This window comes from Diadema setosum, chromosome 15, assembly GCF_964275005.1.
Source record: "Diadema setosum chromosome 15, eeDiaSeto1, whole genome shotgun sequence".
Classification (NCBI taxonomy): domain Eukaryota; kingdom Metazoa; phylum Echinodermata; class Echinoidea; order Diadematoida; family Diadematidae; genus Diadema; species Diadema setosum.
In genome coordinates this window covers 36,498,183-36,510,396 of record NC_092699.1, presented here as the reverse complement: position 1 = coordinate 36,510,396, position 12,214 = coordinate 36,498,183, and the positions used below count along the sequence as shown (strand labels likewise).

Below are 12,214 nucleotides of genomic sequence, written 5' to 3'. Positions count from 1 at the left end.
ATTGCTGCATATTCTCAATCCTTATGTATATGAAGGTGGACTTGTCCTTTAAGGAACATTGCAAACCTAAAGCCCCCTTCCCGAAATTTGTATCGAAATTAAAAGTACACAAACATGACAAACGAGTGTCGAAAATTGAGTTACGAAAAAATTCCAAATCCAGGGAAATGTGAAAAAATTCATTGCTTTAATTCTTTAAACCATATCAATGAAACTGTAAGGAGCATTGAACTCTGTTTAGTCAAACTGAACGAGAAGCTGACGTTTACTGTAGGTTTTCCAGCCCAACTTTATCAGATTTGCATTCGATTTAACGATGCGGTCTTTCAAGTTCGAGTGAATTTGAATGATCATCATTCGAAAAGGTAACTATTTCATTCAATTCAATTTCATCAGCATGCGATTTCACGAGTTTCTCACTCAAGGGTGTAAAACGGGCCTTCAAATTAAAGATACAGGAGCAACGCATTCAAATTCGTATCAGCACCGCCGTGGAAAGCGTTAAGGAATTCAAATTCACGATACGGCAAACTATAGTATGGGCAGTCTTAATTTTCGTAGTTGCTTTTATTCTTTGTAGTTACTCAGCTGTTTTGAATATGCAAACTTAATATACCTTAAAATGTGACTTTTGACTTATAATAGGTAATAACTCGTATAACCCCTCTTTTAAACTTAATACATTTACACTTTATTCATACACGATTTTAGCCGCTGCTATATAGATTATAGAGTATGCGTGAACATCTCGACTATGGACAGAATTAGTGAATAAAGAATGACCTTGACAAACAAACAAAAAATAGGAAAAATAGCGATATACACCCTTTGGTGAAATAGGTCTATCTACAGCTGATCAGATATCGGGAACTTATGATATGGACGGACACGGGGAACAAAGGAATTGAATCAAAATGGATCAATATGGCTTTGCACGTATATAACCCATAAGATATTTTGGGATGCGGCTATTTCCTAAATGTTACATCCATACTGTTAAGGATGAATTGAAAATGACAGAAAGGTCGACGGGAAAGAAATACATCCAATACAATCAAGATAATTAAATGAGACTTTGAAATGAAAATGAAATTGTATCATTCAATCGAATGACAGTGAAAAAAAGGCCGGGGAGGTTGTGTATGTTGATTAAATTCGAACGTTGAAAGTGCGAAGTTGTGTTTCTATAAATAAAATCGAAACTGATATTTGGCATGAATTTGAACGTCTATCCAGCTGACGCGAAATTGAATGCTAACTTTGAGTCATTAAATTGAATGAATTTCTTTCTAAATTGAATAAAATAAGATCTAAAAGGAATGACACTTAATGAAATTGAATACCCAAAGAATTAAAATGAACCTTGAGAGTAGAGCAGTGACCAAAATCGCATGAATTTAAACGCCTTTTCATTAATTCGAATGCAAATCTGATGGAATTGGGCGGGAAAACCTATATTAACATGATTGATAATGTCACAAATGTACACACAAGTAGTTATGGATCAAGGTTGTATGCATGGCTGTTTTAATGTGTACATTGTATGTACACAGGGTGACCAGAATAATGGAGAACATTCTATATGATATAGATAAAGTACATACAGGCTGACCAGATCAGTGGAGAATTTTCTACGTGGTATATAATGTAGCTAAAGTACATGTATGCATGTGACAGGAAATACATTATAGTTCACTCAATCTGGAATGATTTAACCCATTCCAGAATATTCTGGGAAGTGCTTACATATTTGGCTGAGTGAGGCACTGTCCCTGTAGCCCAGTGTGACTGGTAGTTAATTTTGGCAATGATGTTATGCACATAGTTAGGCAGTGAGTCATCCAGGATTCCTGGAATTTGAACTTGCTAGTATGTTCAGGTATGTGGCCCCAGGTTGGAGAAAGTTACAGAATGTACTAGAAAGGGGTGAGTGGATAGTATATAAGCTGGAGAAATTCTGCAGTAGGCAGAGTACCCAAACACCTCTGCTCTGAGAGTTACGTCACTTCTGGCTCTGAAGCGACTTGTTATAGTCAGTCCTGTGTTACCTGCTGACCTGCTATACAAACTGTGTTTGTGGAGATAAGGCCTGGGAGACATTTTGCCTGCAGAGAATTAATTTGCCTACATTGGAGAGAGACTCCATATTTTAGTGTCAACGGACATTTATTACGGCAAAGCTGTGACGGGCTGGATTCCTTGCTGGACATTATAAAGTGAATCATCATTCAACGCATCAACTGGACGTGGTCGTCATAACATTTGGATTCTGCCCGTTTCCTGTGGATTCTGCACGTTTCGCTGTGGACGTATATCCTGGATTTTTACCCCGGATTAATACCGTGGATTAACGCAACCTGTGCCTCTGGAGTTACGTCGGAGGAATCATTCATCGGCACGTCAAGGATTATTCATTTGTGCACCGAACATCGCATTTGGACCTTTTCAATTAAAGGATTACCTGATATCAGATACGTGTAAGTGATTCCACTACTGATTTATAACTGTTTTATTGATCATTATTGTACTGATGTGAAAACCGATTACGAGTCTGTACCCACAATATCACTGTTAATAAACCGCCTGAACATTAGTTGATTGTTTCTTTTGTGCGATCATTCTCAGAGTGATTTTGGTCGTAACAATAACACGAACTGTCAATCACATAATTTTATCCAGATATCATACACATGCAGACACATAAAACACACATCCATACACACACACACACACACACACACACGCACGTCAACCAGCACATACACGTTAATAAACCACGTACGTTGCCATCAGTATGACTTCATTATGAAATCACCATCAACCTGCACAATGGAGACACTGTCTCAAGGATAAACAATGAATCAATCAATGCGGTAGAATTTTACACTAGGAAATCACGTTATGGATAGCACTATATGACCATGGAATCTATTTCGGCCTTTTGCTATTTGGAAAAAAAGTTGTTAAAAAACATACATGAATGATGCATTACTTAATTCCCCTGATAACATGGCAGATTATTCAAACATGTCAAATGGATGAGAAGATAAACGGGAGAGCATCTGCATAATTTGTGACATCGCTCTTTTTATCTGTACTATATATGTAATCATGATGATAAAAAAAAGTAAGAACAAGGCAAGTGCCATAATGTGTCTCGCCCATTCGCGTACAAGAAATTGTACGCGAATAGGATATAACAGATAAAAAAAGAGATATAACAGATAAGAGATATAAAAGGGTAAAAATTCATGGCAGAAAAAAAACACCTTAACATTGGGCTCTAAAAGTTCGTTGACCCATTCTTGTGACCATTGACCTTGCGGTGACCATCCACTCCCCAAGGGACATCTACCATCCAAGTTTGGTCACAAATGGAGTTATGGATCAAAAGTTATGACCCATAATAGAAGCGCGCCTAAAAACTTAACATTTGGCCTTGAAGTTCATTGACCCCTGCCTGTGAGCTTTGACCTTGAGGTGACCTTCATACATGGTAAAATGTGAAACTTTGTATGACCCCTCTTCCCTCGAAGTTCGATTGCAATTGAAGGCTAGAATAAAGAGTATTGAAGTTTTTGTAGCGTTACGGACAGACGATGGACGGACGGACGGACGACGGACGGACAGACGCCGCAGGCGATCCCTATCAGTCTCCCCTCACCTCCGGTGGGCTCGACAAAAAACGAACTAGTCTTGGAATTGAACTTGGAATTGTCACCTACCGCAACAGCTTACTGCATGGGTAGTGACAGATGCCAACTGACCTCAGGATAAATGATAGCAGCGATATGACAAAACAAAACAAAACAAAACTAAACTAAACTAAACTAAACCAAACTTTCTCTTCGAATTTCTCTACTTTTTCTTACAACAAACAAGTTTTTTTTTTTCTTCATGAAATACATATCACATGACCAGGACCTCAAAATACTGGATTTGTCAACTCTCTATGCTGGAACACCAAGGTAAATTGCCTTATGCTTTTGTGACATACATTCCAACAGTGCAGATACATTAGTACACAGTCAACATTTTTTAGATCAAAGTCATGTAAAGGCAACAGTCACAAACTTCGAATACAAAAGTAAGGACAGAATGCATGGGGCTACAAGAAATATACGTTCTTTCAATAAATCTTTGATTAGCAAGTGATAAAATCTGGCAAATGAATATTACAAATGATTTGTGAACTAGGTGCCATCATAACAAAGACAATCACACACAGTGTTTATAGCTGATTAGCACATAATAAAACTGCATCACTTCAGGTCATGAGCAATTGCTATCTCAACAAAACCGGACATAGTTCATGAATAACGTTGAAAGTAGATAAAGAATTTAAACATTAGACTCAGAAGAAATGCATATACATATCTCCGCTACCTCTTTGAAGAAAAAGTATACGTAAATGTGATTGATCTGTTCTTAAATGACCGTAATGGAAAGACAAGAATAAATAAAATAAATATGTGTGCCATACCATTACTTGACAGAAATGGTTTTCGAGGGTATTTTTTCTCACATTTTCTGTATCTTAAATTTATGATGAGATTATGAGAAAGTGAATGTCGTAAGTTTTACCACTTCTTTTTTTGTACTCCAATGCAAATGCAGTGTACCTATAGCTTAAATGTTAAATTCTCTACCACAAATTCTCATACAATTAAAAAAAAAATCACTCAAAATAACAGAAAACATAATACAGTGAATATATCCCTCGTCTATGTAGAGAGCTTCACTGAATACATTTTTTACTACTGAGTAATAGCATTATTAGCTGCTAATACAGAACGATTTCTCCATATTAGTCTAGGTTGCATTTATCACTTGCCTTCCACTGTGGTAAAGATGGATCCGTGTGAAGTTCGAAGTCGCAGATTTCATAATGTGTCGATATGGTTGCTCTTTCATATTTGTTAATTAATGGCTTAGCAACTGTTAAAGTGTGATAACGCAATCACTTGTAAACAAATATGGGTATATCATAGAAAAAAGGGCGAGATAATTTTCCCCCAGCAAGATAAGGAACTTCCCTGGAATAACTACAGTTGAGTTCTAAAGGCAACTGCTATCAGTTCTTCTTAGTTGCTGTCTTGCTCTCTCTTCTCTGAAAAAATAATCCACCCTTTTCTCAGCACTCAATGGGCATTACATCTACACCAAGAAACTCTCTCATTGTCTCTGCAGGCTTTTGATGATTCCGTGTATACCTCCTCAGATTTTAAATGGTACAGCAAAATGATGATATTTTCAGCGTCTTGATGTTTTTTGTCCTTTCTTCGGTAGTGTTCATCATTTGCTTTATTTGAAATATAGGATTTCATACGCTGGAGTGAAATTAAGTCTGGGAGACTACTTTAACAATGTGTCAAAGCCCGCCCACATCGTACCTCCAAAAAGTGCACTAGGCCTATTTGCGCAAAGTATCTTTAATGGAACACTGAGGGAGGTGAGAGCTCACCTCCCTGGTGTAACTCATGAATTTTGGACACATAGGAATGTTTATTATTTTAAAGAATTCTCAGATTGATACCTATAAATTACGTGTACATTTTTATGTGGTAAATTCGTATCATACGGTAAAAATTACTCTGAAGCTCTCTTGGATATGTCTGATTTTTTCAAAATATTGCAACATAAACACTGGATTACTTAGCAACTTTGAATAAGAAGGCATGAAGTGTTAAGTTATGTCATAGAATATGACATTACAACATAATCTAGTTTGTAACTACTTATCATTGCTTAGTGCGATTTTATACAAGAAGGCTACATTGCTGCATTATACTATGACTTATTTTCAAAACTTTCCCAAAACACAAAAGAAAACGAACAACCACACAAAATAACAAAAAATATCCACAAACCCTAAACTTTTACTCATCTACTCATCATTTTAGGTTAACTTGTGTTTCATTTCCTTTTGTATCACTGCATTATATGTACATGTACTTCTCTCCTTTTGTATCAGCAATAATGACAATAACCAGTACTGACATGGCACATTTTATTATTGGGTGCTCTTCATTTCGATATGAAAAATATTTGAGACCCATGATGTATCGCTTGGCCTAGGTATATATAGGTATCGTGTTTCATATTTGATGCAACGGAATTAAGCACAAACAAATCAAATCAAATCAAATCAAATCAAATCAAATCAAATCAAAAATCAAATATTTCCATAATACTGGAAATCTTGAGTTTGCAATAAAATTTCAGGAAAGGTAACCAAATTTTGTTGAAATTTAGTCAAAGGTGAAAGAGTGGGCAAATAAAAATGCGACTGGGGCCACAATGTGCCCCCCCCCCCCCATTGGACTTTATGGGTTAAAGTAAACAATGATTGTTACATCATTATCTATGATAGTTCCTGTTCCTTCAAAGAATTCACAGATGTAACTCCCTCCAAATGTTTTATCAAAACACATTAAGAGTCTTTAATGTCATCAGAACCGTCACTTGTGTGAAGGACAATGCCCGTCAACTTCCCACGGCAGCTTGGGCAATCGGGTACCAAATCGGCAACGCTCTTGATGACGTCATGCCCGCAGGCGAACGATATCCTCATCTCCGTCAGGTGGTCGAAGAGGCGGAGGTCGCGACGGAGGGAGTCCGCTTCTTTTTCCAGATCCCTCAGTTTGGTCTTCAATTTAGTTATCACTTCTGTGGTTATGAGAGAGAAAAAAAAAATGTAAAATTAATGTATACATGAAGAAGATGTCAACAATGGCAGAAAATAACACAATAGTATTCATGAACACACTCAGTTCATGTTGATGTATACAATTGTGGTATACGTGTGTGAATATTTCTTCCTCTTAAGTGCACTGAGTTTCTCATTTTATAAGAGGTCTAAAACTCCATGGCAACCACTAAGTAAATGGAAAAACAATTGAACATATAATTTGAAATGAGTGAACTAGATGACAAGAACCCAAGAAAAAGTCCGCGTCGTTCAGACGAATAACAATTAAAATAACACATCGATAAGTGAAGTAAATATTCATAAGTATTAATACTCTTTTTCAGCATGTTCAGACCATTATGATGGGCATGCGCTATCTGTATTACAGTATTTTCTTCCTACGTCTTTGTTTTATTTCTACTTTAATAGAGATGTCAGAACTACAGTTAAAATAAGCCAGTTCGGGGTTCCACTTTGAGCATGAGCAGGAAAATGGCATCTGTACCAGCAGAGGATATTGGTTGTTAAAAATTCACTGAGATAAGCATCTGTGATAAAATGATTATTCAAGTGCTCCTTATAAGTGGTACTTGCCAGCACATCCACCTGACACTAAAAGCAGTATTTCACAATATCAACAGAAAAAGATTGATAAATGGATGATTTCCAGAGTGCGAATTGTGGATCATTCTAGTCACCTGTTCTTTGTAACTTCATCCTTTGTTTAAACATGACTGATGAATACCATAAATTGTTACGTGGGGCAAGCTTAGCCTTCTGTCGCTTGAAAACTGGTGGAATGCCTCATCAACTGAGAAATGTGCCCATGAGCTAACCCCGAACTAGCTTATTGTTACGGGACGCACATATTAATGCAGACCGAAACATCTAACTCACAGACAGAGAGACTTACAGCCACATGCATAACAAACACATATAGAATGTACTCCAAATGCATTAGTGTATGCGCAAAAGCAACTCTTAAAAAAATGTTAATGATTTTTTATTTCAAAGTACAATGTATGTCATGCGAAAGCTATAGTGACTGTAACTATAAGCGTCCTTTAAAGACCTAATAAAATGGTTTAGGCATTTTTTTTTCTCAATGATGTAATAATATTAAATGTTAAATTCTAAGTAATTCTATGGTTGTGCGGGTTTTTTTACTGTTCTGAATTTTGTTCTATATTTGTTAACATAATGGATGCAATTTCCTCGGTTTTGGAAAACTTGCTATACTTTCACCGCATGCGGCGCACTATCACTTCTAAATTGTGATGACGTCTAAGAACGGAGTCGTTAACGACCAGTCTAGCCGTAGCCAGCGAGCTGGCAAGGCTATGCTAGCGCAGCGCAGCGACAGCCGGCGCGCGGCCAGCGGCCGGCTGCACTGGCTAGCGCTGGCGGGGGAGCGAGCTAGCGAGCGCATAGCAGGTGCTGCGCTGCACTATTGTCATTGGCTAAGCCTTTAGACAAAAGAATATTTAATGAACTGTATCGGATTTAATACTGCCAATAATACAGATTACAACTGTGGTACGCTTGGATATCCATTATTTTCGGCAAACTCGTGAAATAGGCCCCACCTGTCCACTGCGTGTCTGTACTAATAGTAATACTACGGCGACTCGCCTGTTTCAGCCCCACCGTGTGGCGTTCATCTCGGTAGGTAAGCACGGCGGTGGGGCTGCCTTCCACAGTGAATACTCGTGAATGCGGCGAAAATGACTTCATAATATGGCCCTCGGCTCGACTAATTTAACGGCCAATTTAACCATAAATACAACCCTACCTAACCCTAAACCCTAGGAGGACCTACCCTTGCTTGCTAGGAAACGCACGGGTACGGTGCACGCGTGACTGCGGTGGGGCCTATTTCACGATAGCCCCACCACCACTGCGTGTCTGTACTAATACTACGGCGACTCGCCTGCTTTTATAGGCCTAGACCTACTCGTGAATCCAGCCCCACCGTGGCATTCATCGGTCACGGCGTTTGGGCTTCCTTCCACAGTATGATTTTTAGCATAAAACAAAAACTACTCGACCAAAATTGACGATCATTCTTGGTATCGTTTTTCTTAGAAAATGACGCATCTAAATTACTGATCATATTGCAGAAACTGACTATGGGAAACTGGTTAACGTGTTAGGCTTTTTTTTTTTTTTTTTTTTTTTTTTTTTTTTTTTTTTTTTTTTTTTTTAGCCACGACCCACCCTGTAACAACATATCCCCCTAACCGTTAATCGTTAGAGTGTAGCCTCTGTACTACTACCAAAGATTCTGCTAATTACTAGTCTACTAGACCTAAGTGCCGTAGTGGTAATAGTACACTACTAGTAGTAGTACTAGTAGACTATTACTACTAGTAGACTATTATAACTACTAGTAGACTGCTACTAGATCTACTACTAGACTACTACTGGTAGTTTAACTTGTAAGCGCCGGCCGACGGGCCAGGCCACGGCCGGGACGCTCCCGCTTGCTTGCTGCGGCCGGAGTAGCCGCTCACTTTGTGAGCGAGCTGGGCCTGTTCTTCTAATCTACTTACTAGACAGTTACAACTTACAATGTCAGTCATGTAGAATACAGTGTATCCTTTCTAACGTTAAACTACATGGGGGCATACCAGACATACCACTCTGTATTTCCCAGGCGATCGTTTCCGTGAGGTCTATTCTCGGGCTTGGTGCCATGTTCATACGCTCTTGCACTGGCAGCGGGGGAGATGCAGCTGGTTCATATCGGTAAGGTGCAGCCCCACGATAACGTTCTGGTTCATCGGCTGCCTCTCCCTCCCCATCTTCCCCTTCAACTTCATGTGCCTCCTCTTCCTCTCCGCTGTCGTCAGAGCTGCAGTCTTCATCATCATAATGTCGAAGTTTACCCATATAGGGGAAGACATTATGCTCGAGGTACCAGGTATCTGTGCAAGCTAACTCAGTGATAATGTACGTGGTAATGCGTACATGTCGACAGTCAGTGTGTCGACCGGGAGCGCACATCCCGCGGGGCCCGGGCCTGGCCGGGCTAGCTATCGTGTACGCGCGTGTACCAAGCTAGTAATCTGAGTGCTTGTGCTGAGCGGCGTCTGCTAACTGAGCACAACTCCGTGCTTATACGTCATCAATCGGTTCAGGGGTGTTGGTCACGTGACTATCTTTTTCGCAAAAGCTGCAACGGGGTCCTCCAAAAATGTGATATTTGGGGGAGTTTCTAGAAGCGATGAAAACCGGAACGACACTGACAACATATTTACATTGATAATCATAACATATATTTTACATTTCTTTTGCATATTAAAAAATTTTGCAAGCATTTTATTAGGTCTTTAAGGCTACCTAGCAAAAGAAATACTAAATATTTTCCACATTTTTCTTACCGTTTGGTTTTGTTCACATCTCTGGGTACAAAATACGATACCGGGAAAACATTAAGTCAAGATTACGGTTGATTTTATTTTATTTTTAATAATATTTCAACTTGCTGATTTTATAGTTACCACTGTCTGTGGGACTGCTTCGTGAAGCAGTACTACCATCAGGTTGGATGTTATCCGCAGAGGATGTGGGTGTTCTGTTACAGCCGGACGCGCCCACTGACTTGTGGGCAGTTTCACTGGGACTCTCGTCTTCTGCTCTCACTTTACGGGCGTTACCTTTGCTCATCTGTCTAGATCGTACCAAATCAGCCAAATCAAGCTTGATGCCATCTTGTTCTACTGGCTCCGACACCTTTCGGAGCCTCTGGAAGCCTGTGGTTGCGCTGGTCCCACTTGCCGGCTGTGGATTCGATGATTTTTCTTTCTTGTTGCCGCTGGACTTCTGCTTATTCTTGGTCTGCTTTGCCCGGGAACTGGTGATGAGAAGAAGCAGGCCAAGAGAAGCAAACGTATTTACATTGCGTTCCCGTTATGACGTCAACGGGACGGGCAGTTTTCTTTCTTCATATCGAAATTTCGTTGTAACATGTATAAGAACACATATACAGTATACAAATAATGAATGTTTATGAGTGCAATGGACAGAATGTTTCATGAGGTGAAAGATGAAAATCAAGGATCCAGTCAACGAGATGCAGCCGAGTTGAATGGATCTTCAATTCATCTGTCACTAAATGAAATATTCTGTCCATTGCACGAATGAAAAACATTTATCAGTTGTTTTATATAACGCCTAAAATAGATCCTTGTCCTTTGATGTTTTATCAATTAAACAATAGATAATCTTCACGGAAATCGCGAGAGTGCAGTGCTCACTGAGCGCTTCATGCTAGCGCTTTATGCTAGCGCGCTGTCGCGCGCGCGCGCACACACACACACACACACTGCAAACGCAAGCGTTGCGCGTAGTGTGCCGGGCTCTCAGCGAAGTTGGACAGGCATGCAGCTGACCTACAAGGAACAACTCAAGGCCATAAGTGCAAAAGTGTCTTCAAGGAACAACCTCCTTCACCGACTTGCAGGCTCAAAATGGGGTGCCAGTGCAACCACTCTCCGCACTAGCGCGCTAGCACTGGTATACAGTGCCGCGGAATACGCCTCCCCTGCGTGGTGTAGGAGCTCTCACACCAAGAAACTTGACTCAGTTCTGAATGACACCATGAGATTAATAACAGGATGTCTCCGGCCTACACCAACAGAATTCCTACCTGTTCTGTCAGGCATCGCTCCTGCCCCCATGCGCCGAGAACATCACACACATAGGCTGGTAAACAAGGCCTCCAGCAACCCGGACGACCTCCTCCACGACGTAGTTGAGGGCTCTGTAACTCTGGGTCAGCGGCATCAGCGACTGAAGTCTCGCCGCCCTTTCTCCCGCCATGCAGCAATCAACATCTGCCAGACATGGAGAACAAGCTGGGAAGACACCCAACGACCTGCCCAACTCGTTGTCACGCCCAATACATCTGTCCCCCCAGGAGCAAACCTCCCAAGGAGTGAGTGGGTGTCTCTAAATCGGATTCGAACGGGAGTTGGGCGTTTCAATGCAGCCATGCATCGTTGGGGGCTACGCCCGTCAGCAGCTTGCCAGTGTGGTGCACCAGAACAGACTGCTCAACACATCTTGAGTGAGTGCCCTGATCTCCGCCCTCCTGACAACATGGACCTGACACACCCTACTCCACAGACTGTAACTTGGCTACAACTATATTGAGGGACATTACTTAGCTGCTGCTGCCTCATAAGCAAGAAGAAGAAGAAGCGAGCGTGCAATTGAGCAAATCGTATTAGCCGGGTTCACACGTACAAAATAGCGGGATGACGATCGCGATGCACATCCCGATTTTTTTTTTTTTTTTTTTTTTTTTTTTTTGCGAGCGTCCACACGTACCAAATTAGCGGGATAGCGATCGCGATCGCCATCCCGCTAATTTGGCGAGCGTCCACACGTACCGAATTATCCCGCTAATTGCCGATAGAGATAACAGCAAAGCCTGCAAACTGGGTTACACAGCACCCTTCTCTATCACTGCCTGCGCGCACTTACCTTTGTCCATTGTCTTTTACGCGTCAGTGGTGT

The 12,214-nt window shown here is 40.6% G+C and overlaps 1 protein-coding gene across 1 annotated transcript in view; it reads right to left on the bottom strand.

Moving 5' to 3' along the window:
• Positions 1 to 6,433: 6,433 nt before the first annotated feature.
• LOC140238726 (uncharacterized) overlaps positions 6,434 to 12,214 on the bottom strand; it is a 33,434-nt gene continuing 27,653 nt past the window's right edge. Inside the window, exons 18-20 of the mRNA XM_072318623.1 lie at positions 11,394 to 11,398; positions 10,195 to 10,547; positions 6,434 to 6,669 (exon numbers count right to left, since the gene is read on the bottom strand). Coding sequence (XP_072174724.1) covers positions 6,434 to 6,669; positions 10,195 to 10,547; positions 11,394 to 11,398 — 594 coding nt within the window. The remainder of the gene's footprint in view (positions 6,670 to 10,194; positions 10,548 to 11,393; positions 11,399 to 12,214) is intronic.